The sequence below is a fragment of the Cucumis sativus genome, chromosome 1 (genome assembly GCF_000004075.3).
Source record: "Cucumis sativus cultivar 9930 chromosome 1, Cucumber_9930_V3, whole genome shotgun sequence".
NCBI lineage: Eukaryota > Viridiplantae > Streptophyta > Magnoliopsida > Cucurbitales > Cucurbitaceae > Cucumis > Cucumis sativus.
The window spans coordinates 1,773,419-1,792,737 of record NC_026655.2 but is presented as its reverse complement, the minus strand read 5'-3'; the positions used below and the strand labels follow the sequence as shown (position 1 = coordinate 1,792,737).

Below are 19,319 nucleotides of genomic sequence, written 5' to 3'. Positions count from 1 at the left end.
TGTTTAATTTTCGTGAAGTACTTTTTCTTTTAATAATAATGTGATTTGTGTATACTCAATTTACTGGCTTTTAATGTAGTAAAATATCATAACCTATTTATACATATTGTAAAGTCAGTACATGACAAATACATGCATTAACTTATCTTGAAATAGAAAGTGATATCTTTCTATATTTTTAGAAGTTTTATCATTTGAAATAACTTTTCCCCAATTTATCTTATAATAAATATAAGTTGTATTTTTTTAATATCCAACTATACAGATTTTGTATATAAAAGTAACTTGTAAAATTTTAATTTTTAAGTAAATGAACGACTAGATTGAATATAAGATTTCTTAGCCATTTATTTCAAAAATAAATTGATAATTTATTTAATGTTTGAATTAATTTTTGAAATATTTAATTTTGAAAATTAAACAAATTTGGCCACCACAAAATTGGAAATACTTTCCATCTTTTTTTTAATGGTTTTTAATGAAAGACTAAAGTAAAATGACATTTTTTTTTTTGTAAGAATACCTTTTTTAGCTAATCCAAAAATGTTGTTGATCTTCTTTTTCTTTTTCTTTTTTTATTGTAAAAGATGCAAATAAGTTGCAATGGCCATTGGTCATTGAAAAAACATATTGATGTGATTTAATAAACTTGAAAAGAGATGATAACTTTAGGAAGATTTTATAAGTTTTTTTAGATTATATGATTTTCCTTTTATTAGCTTTTCACTATCTTCATTCGCTTTAATTTTATTCTCCTTTCCGGTCCCTCAGATGAAAAGATTGGAATAATAAATCTATTGAATGGCCATCAGCCTATATTGGTACAAGTTGAACTAATCCTAATTAAAAAATAAGAAAATTAGAATTGATGAATATTTTAACAATAATAATTAATGATATAACAACATTTTAAAAAAATTACAAATATAGCAAAATTATCACTGATAAACTTGTATCGCAGGTATATAAGTAATAGACCAATATTTGTAACATAGTCTATCAGTGATAGACTTACATCATTGATAGAATTTGACAAATTTTGCTATATGTGTACATTTTTTAAAATTGTGCTATATATTTAATTAATTTGAATTTAATTGCTAAATTTGCAATTATTCCAGCAATTATTCCTAAAAAATACGGATTTTATTGAATAATTGTCACTTTTATATACTAACTTCAAATAGGCACAATTTATCGATTAATATTATAATAAACCAACTAGAGACCTATTGCACAATCACTCGTAAACTATTTGTGTTTTACAACAATTATCATTAAAGTAAGGTGTTAGTTACAGTTACGCCCAAACTTTCAATAATAATAATTGGACCCCTAAACTTGTAAAATTGTTAAAATCAAACGTTCAAACTTATATGAGCACTAACATACATGTGATTTTATATAAATTTGAAATTTTAGGGTCTCCTTTAGAACTTGAATAAGGTCGAGGGCTACCACCATACTTTAGGGATAGATTTTACAATTCACCCAAAATATTATTACTATATTTTAAAACGAAACTTAAGAAGAAAACTTAAACCCAACCAATGAAAAAAGAAGAAGTTAAAACTAACCAATATAAGACAATGTTTTATAAATGATAATTATAATGGATAGCAATTTTTGAGATAAATATCGAGCACATAGCAATATTTTAAAAAAACTACAAACATAGCAAATTCTATCGGTGATAACTTTTATCGCTGATAGACGATTGTGGTTTATCAGTGATAGACCAATATTTGCTACATAGTCTATCATTGATAGATTTTATTATATTTGCAATTTTTTTAAAATGTTGTTATATACTTAGTTATTTTGAATTTAGTTGCTATATTCGTAACTATCCCTTTCATAAACCCCAAGTAATAACCTGGGTCGTGGATGCATGATCAAAGGCTGGGCCCGGCGAAGAGTAAGCCCATAATGCTCATCCATGTTCAACTTATCAGGTGTAAGCCCATTAGGCAAGGTCCAATCAAATGAATGGACTATCGTGGCTGTTAACATCTGGACCATCCTCAAGCCCAAACTCAAACCCACACAGATTCTCCGCCCAGCCCCAAACGGAATCACCTCAAAGTCATTTCCCTTCACATCCACGTGGGGCTTCTCGCCGTTGGGGAGGAACCGATTGGGCCTGAACTCGAGTGGGTCGACCCATTGTTTTGGGTCACGACCGATGGCCCATACGTCGACTAAGAGAGTGGAGCCTTTGGGGATGTGATATCCATTGACCTCGCAGCTGTCGGACGCCATGCGAGGGAGGGAGAGTGGCGTCGGTGGGTGGAGCCGGAAAGTTTCCTTCACCACGGCCTGGAGATAGACTAGTTGATGTAGGTCTACATCGGAAACTGCCCGATCACGACCGACTATAGAGTCCAGTTCTTGTTGGGCCTGGGCCATCATTTCAGGATGTCTAATGAGCTCTGTCAAGGCCCATTCCACCGTGCTTGCTGACGTGTCGGTTCCAGCTGTGAACATGTTCTGTATGAAATAATAACGATCATACAGAAATTGATTAACATTGTAATTACTAATTATGTAATGAAATTGTTTTGGCAATCCAATATTTTCCTTTCGTTCTTATTACTAATAACGATGGATTATTATTAATATTTTTCAAAATAATATATAGCAAAGGATATAATTTAACTAAAACAATTCAAATAAAATTTAGAGAGAAATAATACCAACAACAAAGCCTTAATCTCAGTATCATTGAGCTTCTCATTCTCATCTTCACCGTCATCCTTCATTGACAGAAGAGTACTCAACAGATCTTGGTGACCACCACCGACACCTCTGGCCAACAAATTCCGATGCTCCTCCACGATCTTAGTCAAAAAATCATCGAACCATTTATGGACCTTCTTCATCTCTCTGCCCACACCCATCAAATCAAGCCACTCAAGCCAGGGGAAAAAGTCACCAGGGTTGAACTTTCCTGCCAGCACCATCACTTGCTCCACCATTAACTTAAATTGATTTGACTCTAAGTCATCGCTACCGCTTCCATCACCGAAAACACGTCGGCCAATCATTGTCCGTCCAAGGGAGTTCGCAATGCACACGGTGAGCAAGCTCCCCAAGTTCGCTGGAGCTTCACCGGACCTTGCAAGGGCCTGTACTAGCACCGATATCTCTTCCTGTACTTGAACGATGACCCAATATATTAAATAAATATTACCTTCATCACTACATATTATAAAAAGAAATCTTAATTTTTAAGTTATATTATTTAAATCACATATTTATATTTAATTACGTTGATTATGTAAATCAATATAAAATATATGAAAAATCTTAATGTAACACAAACAGGATTAATTTTCCATTTTTTTTCCTCACAAAAATGGTTTCACATTTTATTTGAGAGTTTGGTTTAGTCTTTACCTATAAGTCATCGGAAAATATATATATTCATCATATTTGTTTCGTACTATTTTAACTAATAATGGAAAATATCCAATAGATGTTTGGCCACAAACATATATATCAAAACTACAAAGTACAAATTAAACAAAAATTCTACAACCAAATATAGAATTTTAAACTCATTTTGTGTGGTTAATAGTTGTTTAGTTTGAATAATAGTGATTTGTTGTGGTCAAATAATGATCAAACATCCGATCTCTTTCAAGTACACATCCTAAACTCCAGCCAGTATTGGTCTATCGTCTCCTTCAAGCACAAATTTACATGAACTTCACTCATTAGGTCAAATACTTCTCCCTTAATTTAGCTTAATTTATATATACGATCGTTGTATTTTTCTTTCAGATTTACGGATTAAAAAGATATGTTAATTACTGTCGAGGTAAGTTTGATTGAGATTAACATCAACTCTCCAACCACTATCTAACTTCTTGATATTTTCCAAAATCGAAACCCTAGTTTTCTGAGAAGAAAGAGTCAGGGATATACCATGCATATAAATAGAAAGAAAATATATATATATATATAAAGACGAACCTCCCGTATGCGGCGATGATCATCTAGGGCTTTTGATGAGAAGAGATGGACGGTGCTGATCTTCCGGAGCAATCGCCACCGTGGACCGTACGGTGCAAAAACCATATCCTGATAATTATAAGCAATATATTTTGCGCCGGCGTTTGGTGGCCGGCTAAGGAAATTAGTGTCGTGAATCTTCAAAACTTGCTCTGCCACAGCCGCGGATGCCGCTACGACCATGTCCACGGAGCCTAAGCGGAGGTACATCAGTGGTCCGTACTTTCCGGCCATGGTGGCAAGGAGAGAGTGGAGATGCGCTTCGCCGATCTGCGGCATGTTTCCTACTATCGGCCATGGTTTCGGACCAGGCGGGAGGCGGAGTCTACGGCGGAGGAAGAAAGCACGGTGGAGGAGGAAGGCGGAGGCGAGTGTTATAAGGGCGGCGACGATTGGGGTAATTTCCTCCATGGAATATATATTTATTTATTTATTTATTTTGTGTTATTGGTTCACACCAAAATCTCACTTAAAAAGGGGAAGGGAACAGGTCGTACTTTAAAGGGTGGAAAGGTAATTTCAATAATAATCTTTCGTAGTTGTTAGGATTAGCGGTTGAAATTCATTTGTAAGTTTTGGTCTCCTTGGTAGAGACATTTAATTAAGACTATAGTCTTATCGATTAATGCACCGTGAAATGCATTTTTGCTAATGAGCTTTGAAGTTATTATCAAAGTTTCAAAAACACACTTTAGACGTTAACTTTTAACTTAGCATTTAACACTATATAGTTAAATTATTTTTAATGTGTAAATTATATTGATCAAATAATTAGATGGAAAATAAATTAAAATAAAAGCTTAAATCTTCTTTTTTTTTTTTTTTAAATGGTTGGTAAAAAATAAAAGATTTCAAGATTATAGGTATATTTTATCTTGAAACTCTTAAATGTTTGAAACTTTTATTTAAATTATTTTACAATTAATTCAATATAATTTACGCATTATCATATTTAACTAAGGTTTAAGTTGGAGCAATTAACTCGGTCTAGTAAGCATTTCATCATATCTTGTTTATATTCACATTGTAATGAGTGAAAAATAAATTTATTCTGTAAAGATCAAATGTTGTCATATTTTGAATATATTTTTGGATTGGATTTGTTTGCACAATTCAAATTTCATTTATTAACATCTTGAAAAAACAACGTTAACATATAACATTATGTAATATCAGTCATAAAATATGGTTTTATAGGAAAAAAATGAAACAAAAGACTTTAATATTTTTTGTTTTACACATTTTATTACATTTATTTATATTTAATGAATGTTAACAATATTTACATTTCTTTAACGAAATCAAAAGCATAAATCACCCAACTCTTTCATTTAATAAAATAGTTTCAACAAAAAAACATGAACAAAATTCTCATGGTTACATTAAAAAAAGATTATCGATATTACATTATTTACATATGCACATGTCAACCACAACGTTGGTGATTCAAATTTCTCCAAATTATGTTGTGTACTAAAAGGAAAACTATAAATGGAGAAATAAACACAAACAAACTTCTATATAAAAAAATAGAAAAACATAATTCGATTTCTTATTCATCCTTACCATTTTATTGTGATTCGTGAATATGAATGAAAAAAATATGAGATATTTAGAACAATATTTTGAAAATGAGGAATTTGAAATGTTAAAAGAGACAGAGAATGTGAATAGTTGAGAGAGAGAAGATTAAGGGAGAGGGAAGAAAAATATGAACGAATTTATATAAATTTAAATGACATAATTAATTGGAGTTTTTTTTTTCTTTTTTGAAACAAAAGTTATAACGAGGAGATGAAAAGTAAAAAAAAGAAAATTCATTACCATTAAAAGTTAGAAAATGATACAAATACAAAATCTATATAAACAACAAAATTGTCACCAAACAAAGGCTAAAAAGTGATATAATGGAAGAGTAAAATTGAGCTAAAAAAAATTTCCACATCAATCCTTTTATATATAGTATAGATTTAGAAAACGGGAAGGCCGTTTTTAGAAGTAATTAAAAAAGTAGGAAGGAAAGTGTCTATAATATTAAAATTTCTAACAGTACTAATACATTAGTTTTATAGAATTAAATCGTTACTATAAATAAAATAACCCATTCTTTTGCGTAAAAACTTGCATATGGGGAAGTAATTTGTTGGTGAGAATTTAATATGCATAATACATATATAGTGTGTGACTACCTAATCGATGTAGAACTGTAAGAGCTTGCATATGTGGTACATACAGCACTGTCACCAAATTTATTATTTACCTGTAATAGAGCTAGGACCAGTACATTAAGGGTGTGACCAAATTAAATTCTCTGCAAGAACTTACACAGTACATATTATGGAAATTAAAAAACAAAAGAAAAAACTTACATGAACTAACCCAAATTAATTAAAAATCAAATCAATCGCTTTAATTGATCTCACTTAAAGCAAACCATTCAAATGTATTTGATGATCAATATGTATTCATAAATCATAAATTAAATATAAACAATGGTTAATGATTGATCACTTCAATCATTTTTATAAACAAAATATCCTATAACTTAATTTGTTTATATGATGTTTCTATAACTGTTCAATAACTTACAAACACTAGTAAATTTTCAAAATTTGAAAAGAGAGTTTTTCAAGAATAATAAAAGAATACAATACCATTATTTAATACTTTTAAATACTGAATTGAATATTTTGAATGTAAAATAATAATAATAATAATAAATAAAGTTTGCTCTGTCACTTTCCTTTGCTGTCACCAATCGATCAAAAGTCAGTTTTAAGATAGAAACGTGAAGAAACTTCATGAAATGTCAGAATGATTTGTTTTTTCTCTAAACGTTTTTTTATTAAGACGCAATTTTCATTTAAATAGTTTATTTAATGATTAATTTTTATAAGTATAATCAACGGTACTTCAAATATTTACGGAGTTCGGTAATAAAATAAAAGTCATTTTTCTAAAATATTTCACATTTATCATTTATTTTTATCGTTTTCTTTTGCATATATTTTGTTTGCTCTCTCTCGTATTTATTCTCTTCTCCTTCCACTTTTCTTTTTTCTCTTACTGTCCATAGTCTTTCTTCTTTTCATCTTCTTCCACTTTTATTTTCAAACACGATCGTCTATAAATATAAAATATATATCTATTTTTTTTAAGTTGTTGGTTCTTCGAGATCGTCTACTAAATTTGAAAGAAAAAACGTCACTTCCAAATCTAAATGATTTTCGTATATAAAAGAATAAACAAATCTAAATTATCGTTCTTCATATATATTACATACTAATGTCAATAAATTACATGACATTTTTTATATTTTCCATCGTGGGTGCATGTTAACTTTTCTATTTTTAAAATTGATCTATTATAAATATTTTATCGATTTGTTATATTCGTTAAAATTGTGTTTTATAATAAGTAAATTGATGGAGCAAAGTGATCTTTAGAAGCTTAAAACCACGATAACAAGCATTATTTTATACAAAACACAAATTTATTTCAAACCTATCAAATTCTTTTAGCAACAAATTTAACAAAGTTCAAAATATTATCACTTATGTATGGCTAACATTATTAAAAAAACTAACTATAGAACACAATTAGATTATTGTTGCTATAAATAAAATAACTAATTCTTTTGCATAAGAACTTGGGTATGCCCAATAAATTATTAATTTCTTGGTAAACGGAAAATAAAAATCTAAAAACTAAAAAGAGTTAACTTTAGTTGGAAAATAAGTCGATAGTTAACACTAAACTATCTACAAATATTAAACATTATTTTGGTTTGTTTATATATATTATATAAAAATAATAAAGTTAAGGGGAACTCGAGTCCCTTGACTTATATTAAATATGTTGGTGTGTGTGGCCAAAATTATTCATTCGTAGAAGCTAACTACGATAGTATATTTAGAGTGATGACCAAAGTTATTTATTATTTGTAAAAGCTAGCTAGGGATATAATACATTGAGTGTGACGAAATTTAAACTTGCATATAGTACATATACTGTGGAGAAATTAAAAAAATCAAACCGACCTACATGAATGAATTAATTTACCCAAGTTGATTAGAAGTCAAATGAAAATAGTCACTTTTGATAATCTCATTTAAAGCAAATTGCAATTCAAATGTTCTTCATAAATCAACAAATAATTAGGGACCCTATATTATTTACAAAATCAATGAATTGGTCCTCTCTCTCTCTCTCATGAAAAAATTCATATAATAATTTAATACTTTCAAATTTTGAATTAATTTGTTAAATGTAAAATATATAATAACAATAAATAATAAATAAATCGCTCAACAGTCCATCGTCAAGTACAAAATTTTAATAGTTGCCGACATTTTAAGGGGAGACATTATTGTTTCTTTAGGGCAAAGCTTTAATCAATTGAATTAATTATAAATTAAATGTTGTCAAATTTTTATTGAATTAGTAAATTAAATGCACCAAAACTAATTTTAAAAATATAAAACCATTAATTATAAAAATATTTTTAAAAATAACAAAATAAATCAAAATATTTACAAATTATAACAAAATTTATATCAACGACTATTTGGAATAGAATTTGTTATAAGTTGTAAATATTTGATAAAATCTACTACTTGAGCTTAGCTCAACGGACAAGAGGTCTCACGTTCAAATCCTCACCCCAACATTTATTACAACACCTTTACAAAAAAAATTAAAAAATTAAAAAATTACCCTTAATTATATATATATATATTTATTTATTTATTGCCGGAGGTCATAGTCTTGGCAGAGACATTTAACCGTCCTTCAATATATGTTTTTTTTTGGAGATTATTTCAACATTTGAAATGTGTCGAAATAGATCACGTTGAAAAAACTTTCTCCTTTAAAAATTAGTACAGTGGCTAATTATGGTTAATTAAGATTTACTAATTAATTATGGGAGAGAAAAAGCTCATTTGTTTTGTGGAAGTTGACGGAGCTTGTTTTTTTAGATCGTGTCTAATTGACCCATTGGCCCATGTTGCCTTTTTATGTTGGGTGTGGTCGTACTGTCAATGGAACCATTCATCACTTGGACGGTGGAAAAGTTGTCTTTTGATAATTGAAGTTGGTTTGTTTATTTTTCTTCAATCTTCCAAGATAAGTGGTTAGGATTTCTTGTATCGTCTCATATGTTTGTAGAGAAAAAGTAAATGCATTAAAAACAAACAAAAATGTTGGGCATAATGATATTATTTTCTACAGATGATCACTATTCAAACTTTAACAAATAGAGAACAATAATTGTGAGACAAGAGGGTAAACAATCAATTTATTATTTTCCTCCGGTCCGACCCTGTCCTTCACTATAAAGTCATTCCCTTCAATTTTTTGCATAAACAGTTGTATTAGATGATAATTTTTTTAAAAAAACAAAACATTATAACATTCTGTTTTGCATATGGCAAAATTGAAAAGTATGATAGTAATATGTTTTTAAAATTTTCTATTATTATAATTTTCTTTTTTGCTATTTTACAAACTGTTAAGGAGGATTTACAAAAATAGAAGAAAATGGAAAATATTTACCTGAGTTTAACATTGAAATAAAGAAATGCTGCATGCCAAAAGTGATATTTTTAATGCATTAAACATTTTGATGCATCAATCTCCCCGCATCACTAAAATATTTTGAAGTAAATCAAAATAGCTTACAACAATGTCATATCTAAGCTGTATTTTTCTTACGTAGATTTTTATAGTAAAGTTTTTTTTAATTATACCTGTGATGTAGTGATGGTGACAATTTAGCAGCAGCAACAAGAGCAGTATATTTAATTTTAAGAACATGATGTTTTTCATATCTCTCCTTCAATACTCTGAGAATGCTAATCGAATCTTCAACACTTGGTTCATTCACATAAACTTGTTTAAATCTCCTCGCCAATATACCTTTTGTATTCCTTCAACGTCGTCGCTCCAATGCACCGGAAATTCCCTCTCCACAGCGCCGGTTTCAGAATCTCCGCGGCGGTTCCTTGATCATGTCGGACCAACATATGAATTTCGTCTATAAACACTATAAGCACTATCACTGTAATTTCCTTCCGATCCTTTCTCACTTCCGTCGTCACCACATTCTTCAATCTCTCTTCCAATTGCCCTACGTAAATTGCTCCGGCGTGTAGGGCTCCCATGTCCAGTTCTACGATTCTTGCGCCGGAGAGCTTGGTCAGGACATTTCCGGAGGCGATTTTCTGTGCGAGTGCTTCGACGATAGCTGTTTTTCCGTCGCCGGAGATGGCGGATTTCTTGGCGGCGGCGGAAGATTGGATCGATAGTTTGTTTCTCTGCTGTTTCGGCGAGATCGTGGCCGTAAGTCTCAAGCGCGGATTCGGCCATTTTGAGCATTTTATTATTGTTGTTTATAGAATGGGATAGAAAATAGTATGGAAGAAAAACGACTCTATTGTTTTGTCAGATTTGATGGAGCTTGTTGTTGAGATCGTGAAATTAGTCATCTAATAGACCCATATTGCCCTTTTCTGTTCGGTGCAGTTATATTGTTGAGAAGTGGTTAGGGTTTCTTGCATTTCTTATCGAGGAAGCATACATAGTTTTAGAAAGGCTCTTTTGAATGAATTGCTTTCTCATAGAGAAAAAGTAATTAATGCATTAAAAACAAACAAATGTTGGAATAATACTTTTATTTTACTACAAATCATTATTCAAACTCCAAGAAATAGAGAACAATTGTGAGACAAGAAGGGTAAACAATCCGATTTTCAAAATTAAACTAAGCCATATCAATATCTATAATGTCCATAAGTGTTTCATCAACCAAAATAATTAAACTAAATCTGGATAATTAACAACTTTTAATCACCATAGAACAAATTGATAAAGTGTTCTTAAATTTCATTCACTAATCACTATCAACACTCGTGGTTTCCACATCCTCCTCTTCGGTTCCTCCTTCCGCTTCTTCACTTTCATCGTCATTATTTTTCTCCATAGTTGGAATTTGAATCAAGATTTCATATCTCCCGTCACTGATTCCATCAATGAGACCATTATTTTTCTCCACATTATACTTCAAATCTTTTCCATCATCGTTGGCATCGACATACACTGTGTACTCCTCACCGATCTCTTCTTTCATTAGCATCTTCGAAATATTCGTCACAACTTTCTTCTCCAACCAACGCCTAATCGGCCTAGCACCGTAAACCTAAAAATAGTTTTCGACAATAACAATGGTGATTTAGTAATTGTTGTGGATGGAAGCTAATTAAACAATAAGTCAATAGAATGATCTTTTCTTTTATGAAAATGTTGATTATTTCTTATGCCAATGTCAAAACAGTCACCGGATCGAAGCTTTGATCAAGAACGAAGTCAAGAGCGGATTTAGTCACAGCCATGGCAATGCCTTTTTCGGAAAGACGGCGAGCAACGTCTTTCATCATTGATTTAGTGACTCTCCTTTGTTGAATTTTAGAAAGTGGCCGGAAAATCAGAATTTCGTCTAGCCGGTTCACAAACTCCGGCTTGAAATGTTCTTTCACCTGTTAACATACTCAAAGGATGAAAACTCGTTAAAATAACACAAAATTTAGGTTTTCAATATACAATTTTAACACATTTGAATTTTGATCAGTTGGGAACGTTACAATTTGATTCTTAGGAATTAAAGATTGACATTTTCCTAAATTAAATTAAATAATTTAGTTAACCTGTTTTTCACTATTACGATATATAATTAACTTAAACCGTTGTTGAAAAACAATTAGATATTAATTTTTTTGAAATGATGAATATTTTTAACAATAAGAGGGTTAGAAAAAGAAAGAAGAAATTAGAATTTAAAAAGTAATTCAGAACTATTTTCCTTTTCAATGATATAAAATTGTTAAACTACATTTATTAATTTAAATTAGAAAGAAACTAATAACAAAAATAATAAAACAATAAAGTGTATATATAGAATAAACAAAACCTTTTGGATAACCCTTTCACGAGCAACTTGCATGGGGCAGTACTTTTCAGAAAAAAGATGACCGGCGCCGAGATTAGAAGTCATGATAATCACTGTGTTTCTGAAGTCCACCGTTGAACCCTGCCCGTCCGTCAACCGTCCATCATCCAAAACTTGAAGCAGAATATTCAAGACATCCACATGAGCCTTTTCAACTTCATCCAATAGAACTACACAGTAGGGACGCCTCTTCACTGGTTCAGTTAGTTGCCCACCTTCATGGTATCCAACATACCTAAATCCACATCCAAACCAACAAAATAAACGAAAAATAACGTAAAATTTCATGTAACAACGTAGAAAATCACCATACATACCCAGGTGGAGAACCAATAAGCCTTGAAACAGAGTGTTTCTCCATGTACTCGGACATGTCAATCCGAACCATACGATTCTCGTCGTTAAATAGCTCATGAGCCAAACCCTTTGCAAGCTCCGTCTTCCCAACCCCTGACGGACCCAAAAACAAAAACGAACCATTAGGTTGGTTCGGTAAAGCGAGCCCAGCTCTGAACCTCATCACTGCTTCAGCAACCGAATCAACTGCCTCATTTTGTCCAACCACTCTTTTCTTCAACCGCCCCGCCAAACCCATAACCCACTCTTTCTCTTCCCCGGTTAGCCTCGAAACTGGCACCCCAGTCCACCGGCTCACCTCGTCCGCTATTTCCTCTGGTCCGACCGTGTCCTTCTCTATAAAGCCGTGTTTTCTTATCCTTCTTTCCACATCACCGATTTTTAATTCTACATCATCTAATTTCTGGCGTCGGAGATCCGCGGCTCTGATTAAATCTTGACGTTTTTGGGCGGCTTGTATCTCGACTAATATTTCTTGTTTCTTTTGCTTCAATTTAGTGAGTTTTTCCATTTCGGATTTCTGTTTTTGGTATTTTGATAACAATGGCTGCAGCTGGTTGTTCACGTCATTCAGCTCCTTTTTTGCCTGAGTATTTTTTGAAGAGATAATTAACAATGTAGATGACAACTTACAAGGCGGTTCAGTTTTCTTCGAGTTTTCTCCAAATTATTAAATGTTTTCTCCAAATTATAGGGATTATTAAAATTTATACTTTAAGAAATAAATAAATAAATAATTACTTGTGGAAGTCGAGCTTGGCTTGCTTTGTCTTCCTCTTTCTCAAGTGCATTCACTTCAGCTTCAAGCTTGGACTTTTCATTTTGAAGTTCGTCAAGTTCTTCAGATTGAGTATCGAGTTGAACTCTCATGCATGCACTTGCTTCGTCGACTAAATCGATTGCTTTGTCTGGAAGTCGTCGCCCTAGGTAAGAGAAAAAATAACTCAAATATTTTTGAAGTAAATAAAAATAATGTTTACAACATTTCACGTAACTATAGGAGAGTTTAGAGTATCTGAGTATTGTTCTTGAATAAATTTTATATCGAAGTTTTTTCAATAATTATACCTGTGATGTAGCGATGTGACAATTTTGCAGCAGCAATAAGAGCAGAATCTTTAATTATAAGAACGTGATGTTTTTCATATCTCTCCTTCAAAACTCTGAGAATGTTAATCGAATCTTCAACACTTGGTTCATTCACATAAACTTGTTTAAATCTCCTCGCCAATGCTCCGTCTTTCTCAATATACCTTTTGTACTCCTTCAACGTCGTCGCTCCGATGCACCGGAAACCCCCTCTTCCCAGCGCCGGTTTCAGAATCTCCGCTGCGGTTCCCTGATGATCACTTCGGACCAACATATGAATTTCGTCTATAAACACTATCACTTTTCCTTCCGATCCTTTCACTTCCGTCATCACATCCTTCAATCTCTCTTCCAATTGCCCCCTCCAAATTGTTCCGGCCATTATGGCTCCCATGTCCAGTTCCACGATCCTTGCGCCGGAGAGCTTGGCCGGGACATTTCCGGCGGCGAATTTCTGTGCGAGTGCTTCAACGATAGCTGTTTTTCCGACGCCGGGTTCGCCTATTAGAATGGGGTTGCATTTGGTTTTGCGGCAGAGGATGGTTAGGAGACGGCAGATTTCTTTGTGGCGGCCGAAGATTGGATCGAGTGTTTGTTTCTCTGCTTTTTCCACGAGATCATGGCCGTAAGTCTCAAGGGCCGATTTAGCCATTTTGAACTAACAATGAATTGGAGATTTTTTTGATGAATTTTGACTTATTATGATTATTATTTATAGCATATGATATAATTTTTGAAAACAGTGAGGGAGTCGAGGAGTTGGCATCTCGAATTTAGGAATAGGCCATGGGTGGAAGACGAGAAGTTTGAGTGCAAAACCCCAAAATATTTGTGTATTTTTACTTTTTGTGTATAGTGAAGTTTTTAATTTAAGGTGTTCATTAAGTTATTTTTTTAACTAAAATAACTTGTTGGATTGATTCGTAATTATGTTTAACCCCAAGTTACAATACCTAGAGGGAAATAATGTGAATTTGAATATTGACATATAGTAAAAATTGGTGTTAGATAATTGTGGCTATTTTAACTTTTGAAATTTTGTTTAAAATATAGTTAAATTAACTCTTTTTAATAAAATGGAAATTAATATTTGTATATTTTACCTAGAACATCATGAATTACGGTTTAGGGTAATTTAATTATGATATGAACTAATAATTTTATCAATCTAAATATTGAATTTTGGATAATTGTAATTAAATTTAAATCGTAAATTGTCACAAATAACGAAGGTATCGAAAAAGTTTTTCAATTTGAAGTGTTATTAAATGAAATTAAAAGTTGATTATATTTAACTATGTGAGACAGAACGTTTGTTAGCTTTATAAATGAGGTTTTTAACCCTAATAAGATTTATTAGATTTTTCATAAAAAGATAAATGGTTTTTCAAATGTTCTATTTCAGTTAAAATTAGGAAAATGTAGATGACAACTTACAAGGCGGTTCGGTTCAATTAAACCAATCGCATTAACCCGAAAATAAATCGGACCGTATCCACTTTTTCTATATGCTTAAGAATCAGATTCACCGAAGCAATTAAATCGAGGCTGAGTCGTCGAGGCTTTGAGAGTCAGTCAAGAGATGTCGACACAAGCGAATGATCCACGGCAGCCGTCGGCGGTGAAGCCGTTTGTTGCTCCGGCAGTGAATCCGCAAGATCTCCCAGTCGATTATTCCGGTTTCATCGCCGTCGTTTTCGGTATCGCCGGTGTCATGTTCAGGGTACTTTTCTGTTTCTTTTCGAGTACTCATACGCTAATTATGGAGATCTTACTTTCTACTCATGCCACACTATTGGTTTTGGTTGAAATTGGACAGTACAAGCTTAGTTCGTGGCTGGCAATCATATTTTGTGCCCAATCGCTTGCGAATATGAGGAATATTGAAAACGATCTCAAGCAGATTTCCATGGCCATGATGTGAGTGTTGCTCCCTTCTCGATCTTTATTTCACTGCTACTTCATACGGATCAGTAGGTAGAATTAAGTTTTTTCGGAAATCTGAACAGTCTAAATTCCGTCTAGGTTGATTCGATTTGTTGATGCAAGAATTGATGTTTATTAGCTAGGGTTCGAACTAATTCTCAAGGGTTCATCCATGTTGGTTGGCAAATTTAGCTACCTACTTTATTAGGCATTATGATATTTTTTATAATCTCTACATGTTTAGAATCCGCTATCATTCAATCAATGTACAAGAGTCAAAATTCTGTTGGTAGAAAGAAAATCGTTTAAAATGAACTTTGAGAGTGATTTGAGACTTGAGAGTGATTTGCATTAAGTTATTTTGAGTTGTTGTCGAACACCTCAATTTTTTCTTTAAAATAATTTATTTTCAAATTTAAACACTTGAAAAGTTAATCTTCTTAGTGAATTATAGTGAAAACTCAGGGTATTGGATTGTGTTATGTTAACAGTGGTCATGTTTAAGAGACGAAGTCTTTGGTTAGTTGTTTAATACCCTATAAGTTTCTGGATACCAAAATTTGCAAGGTTAGTAATTGTCATGCTTTACTAGTTCATGAATCTCAAAGTTGTGACTTGTGATGAACACGCCATCATAAAAGAAGAGAGAGTATTCACAATCTTTTACACTAGCAATCAAGTTTTGTGATATTTCAGATTCAGTATTGATTGCGTCCGCAATACTTGAGATTTAGGAACCTTGAATCTTAGATATAGATTGGTATCTATCATTGTAGTTTTAGTTTAACATGAGTCGGCCTTAAACGCTGTATGCAAACCATGAACATTTCCTCCCTTGACATATGCCATTACCTTTTTATTTTTCCTTTGGATCAAATACATCTTTGGTCTATGTACTTTTCACTTTTTTTCATTTTGGTTTATGTATTTCTAAATTATTCATTTTGGTCCCTATACTTTTAATATTTTGGTCCTTGTACTTTCAAAATGTTCATTTTGATTCTTATACTACAACTTTGGAGCATTTTGGCCCTTGAACTTTGAACATTTTAGGTCCCTTTATTGTTCGCTTTTATATCATTTTTAAGGGATTAAATTTGTTGTCTTTTTGTAACTTCAAGGAACCAAAATGTACATTTTGAAAGTACATTAACCAAAGCCAGAAGTTTATGGATCGAAGTAGCATTTAAACATTTTCCTTTTTGTACTTGCTTCTTACCCGTTTTCCTTTATGTAAAAGTTTAGAGCATTGACTAGGTAACTTGTAAATTGTGATTAATTATCATAAAAATTTATTTTCTTCGGAATTGGACCCAATGGATTGAAATGAAATTTGGATCGAGAACTTGCAAAATAAGAAACTAGAGTAAAATATGGGAGAGTACTTTCTTTATCAAGTTAGTTATTGTTTGTTCTTCCGTTGATTCAAATCACTGCTCCTCCAACCTGAGTTGTGGCTTGGTAACAATGTCCCTTGAGGCCCAACTGACATGTGAAACTACATCTCTTAGTTTCTCCCTCCGATGATGGGTTAAGAAGTTCAAGGATAAACGAAAGATGGTGTTATGATTCCCTATAATGTTATCTAACAGTTTTGAGAACATAGGTGATTTTCAAAACAATTGGTGAAAATTTATCATATAAAGGTGTTAGATGCATTTTATTTTTGTAAAATTGGTCATCTTGGGGTTTCAGTTTTTTTTTTTTTTTTTTTTTTTTTGTTAAGCCTCAAATCAAGTGAGGTCTAAGCAGATCATCACCATCTTGTTTGAATGATTTTTCTTTTTAACATTATCAACATTTTAACATGATTCGATAGCATCAACTTTATACCCATTTTGTGGTTTTAACTCTATTTTGGTCTTGAATCCAGGTTCGCTATTATGGGATTAGTGACAAATTATTTGAGTCCTGCACGACCGGGAGCCAAAAGTTAGACTCTTTATTTAGAATGATTATAATGTTTGTTTTCTTTGACTTAAATTATCTTAGGAGCTCTTTACAGTGACCGTTTTTATATTATGATCTCAAGTAATATTGTGGGCAGATCAAGATATGATGGAGGACAAATTTTAAGAGATTTACACTTCTTTTTTTAATTCCAAAGTTAGTAATTTGCACGTAACATCAACTATGTAATTATTTGCACTTACTGTCGAGTAGATACCATAGTTGTTTTTCGTATTCCTTTATATATATAGATAGATAGAACAGCACAGAACAAGTCTAATCACCACGAAAATCTACTGAGTGAAGCCAAGTGATGTCTATGATATATAGATTTTACTTTAGCGTTCATATTCACTTGAATCTCAAACAGATTCGAAAGTTGGACTTATTTGGATTGATTAGATCATTCTTTTTATATATATATATGTATAAACAAATTATTATTTGAGCTATTTTGATAAGAAGTTGTTTGAGGATATACTTTGATAGTTGCCGAACACTTTTTGTTTTTGTTTTTCAATGACTTATTTTCAAAACCTAACTCTCCAATCAAGTTAAATCAAGAGACTTGTGCAAAAAAAAAAAAAAAATCTATGATTATCATAGAGTCCATGTTATAATACTTTTTAAATTTAGAAAAGTAGTAAATTTAAATTTAAAAGTGATAATAACCTATAATGTGTCACAAATTTGATACAGCTTTTCTTGAATTTAAATCAAATACCCTATTAATTTGATTGGGAATTTGGTTGATTTATTATGAATTTGTAAGGAACTTATTTAATTACTTTATTGTTGGTACTAGACTACTAGATTTGTATTTATTTTAAAGAAATAGAAAATCCTTTAGCCACCTAATTCAAGTTTTTTTTAAATATATATTTATATATATATATTAGAAACTTTTTATTCATTGGCCTTCTACTAATCTCAAGTATTTTTAAAATTTATTTAAATCTTCAAAAATTGCATTTTATTTTCAATATTATAGACGTAGTTTATATATATATATATATATATATATATATATATATATATATATAGAATGATCACATTTTCTGATCTCTAATTAATCTTGTTTTTTTTTCCAAGAAACACATTTTGTCTATTAATATCCACTCAACGTAAAAAAAAATTGTAAAAAGAAAACAAAATTTATCCCTAACTAATCTCTCATTTACATTACATAAATAATAAAATCTTTTAGATTATATTTGATCTCTAACTTATATGTTTTTAAGTATCTACTTATTCTAAGTCAAAGGCAACCAAACCACATTTTATCTTATTATAAAAATAAATGATAAGAGTTATATATTATTTTCTTATTCTTTCGTTTTTGGCATCCAAACCTCTTAGATATAAAAAACATTATCCCTAATTCACGTTTAAAGAAAAATGTATGATGCGGTCTAAACATTTTGTATCTATTTAACACGTTTTTTGATATTTTATCATTTGTGTCTATCGTACATAGACGGTAAATTTTATTTGCAAGTTTTGTCATTTAAGATAATATATCAATTGCAAGTTTTATTATAGAATTATGGTATGCTTGAATTGCTATAAAGTGGAGAACGATGTTTGTTTTAACATTTTTAGTCTATTTTGATATTATAGAAAAATACTTGAATTAGAGCACGATTTGACTTACTCTTTAAAATAATAATTTTTCAAAATTCATTTTTATTTTTAAAAAGTTGTTTACGTTAAACTAGAGGATGCTTAGTTGATATAGAATGTTTGACATTTGTATGTCTACAAATTTTTGTATGCTCGAGAAGTAGTTGAGTTCATATGTTTAAGGTATGTATTGCAATTTTTGTTTAACTCTTCGTAATTATCTACTCTTAATACTATCAAATAGATATCACAATGTGAAGGCAAGTGATATGTGTAAGAATTTGAGCATCCATGTTCGCTTGAATCCCAAACACACTCAGAGTTGGACAACTTTTAAATTTATATCAATTTA

General features: G+C 31.3%; 3 protein-coding genes across 3 annotated transcripts; 1 reads left to right on the top strand and 2 right to left on the bottom strand.

Annotated features, from left to right (window-relative positions):
• Window positions 1-1,377: 1,377 nt before the first annotated feature.
• LOC101207160 (flavonoid 3'-monooxygenase) lies at window positions 1,378-4,481 on the bottom strand. Its single transcript, XM_004138144.3, has 3 exons — window positions 3,979-4,481; window positions 2,697-3,152; window positions 1,378-2,490 (listed from the first exon to the last, which is right to left on the bottom strand). Exons 1-3 carry the CDS (start codon window positions 4,426-4,428, stop codon window positions 1,828-1,830), a joined length of 1,569 nt encoding a protein of 522 aa, XP_004138192.1. The 5' UTR covers window positions 4,429-4,481; the 3' UTR covers window positions 1,378-1,827.
• A 6,428-nt stretch (window positions 4,482-10,909) lies between these two features.
• Window positions 10,910-14,120, bottom strand: LOC101217495 (chaperone protein ClpB1). Its single transcript, XM_031881169.1, has 6 exons — window positions 13,448-14,120; window positions 13,121-13,302; window positions 12,331-12,965; window positions 11,984-12,257; window positions 11,355-11,552; window positions 10,910-11,215 (listed from the first exon to the last, which is right to left on the bottom strand). The coding sequence occupies exons 1-6, from the start codon at window positions 14,118-14,120 to the stop codon at window positions 10,910-10,912; spliced, it is 2,268 nt and encodes a 755-aa protein (XP_031737029.1).
• An 859-nt stretch (window positions 14,121-14,979) lies between these two features.
• Window positions 14,980-17,578, top strand: LOC101206749 (protein Asterix). Its single transcript, XM_004138143.3, has 3 exons — window positions 14,980-15,191; window positions 15,288-15,388; window positions 17,268-17,578. The coding sequence occupies exons 1-3, from the start codon at window positions 15,051-15,053 to the stop codon at window positions 17,329-17,331; spliced, it is 306 nt and encodes a 101-aa protein (XP_004138191.1). The 5' UTR covers window positions 14,980-15,050; the 3' UTR covers window positions 17,332-17,578.
• Window positions 17,579-19,319: the final 1,741 nt, after the last annotated feature.

What these genes read in the sequence shown, in the direction of transcription:
- LOC101207160 (XM_004138144.3), bottom strand. Translation starts at nt 4,428, where the DNA reads ATGGAGGAAATTACCCCAATCGTCGCCGCCCTTATAACACTCGCCTCC. An exon ending in ATCATCGCCGCATACGGGAG is followed by an intron (nt 3,153 to 3,978) that starts GTTCGTCTTTAT and finishes GTTCAAGTACAG; the next exon opens with GAAGAGATATCGGTGCTAGT. An exon ending in AGATTAAGGCTTTGTTGTTG is followed by an intron (nt 2,491 to 2,696) that starts GTATTATTTCTC and finishes TATTTCATACAG; the next exon opens with AACATGTTCACAGCTGGAAC.
- LOC101217495 (XM_031881169.1), bottom strand. Translation starts at nt 14,120, where the DNA reads ATGGCTAAATCGGCCCTTGAGACTTACGGCCATGATCTCGTGGAAAAA. An exon ending in GCCAAGCTCGACTTCCACAA is followed by an intron (nt 12,966 to 13,120) that starts GTAATTATTTAT and finishes AAAAATACTCAG; the next exon opens with GCAAAAAAGGAGCTGAATGA. An exon ending in GTGAAAGGGTTATCCAAAAG is followed by an intron (nt 11,553 to 11,983) that starts GTTTTGTTTATT and finishes GTATGTTAACAG; the next exon opens with GTGAAAGAACATTTCAAGCC.
- LOC101206749 (XM_004138143.3), top strand. Translation starts at nt 15,051, where the DNA reads ATGTCGACACAAGCGAATGATCCACGGCAGCCGTCGGCGGTGAAGCCG. An exon ending in TCGCCGGTGTCATGTTCAGG is followed by an intron (nt 15,192 to 15,287) that starts GTACTTTTCTGT and finishes GAAATTGGACAG; the next exon opens with TACAAGCTTAGTTCGTGGCT. An exon ending in CAGATTTCCATGGCCATGAT is followed by an intron (nt 15,389 to 17,267) that starts GTGAGTGTTGCT and finishes TCTTGAATCCAG; the next exon opens with GTTCGCTATTATGGGATTAG.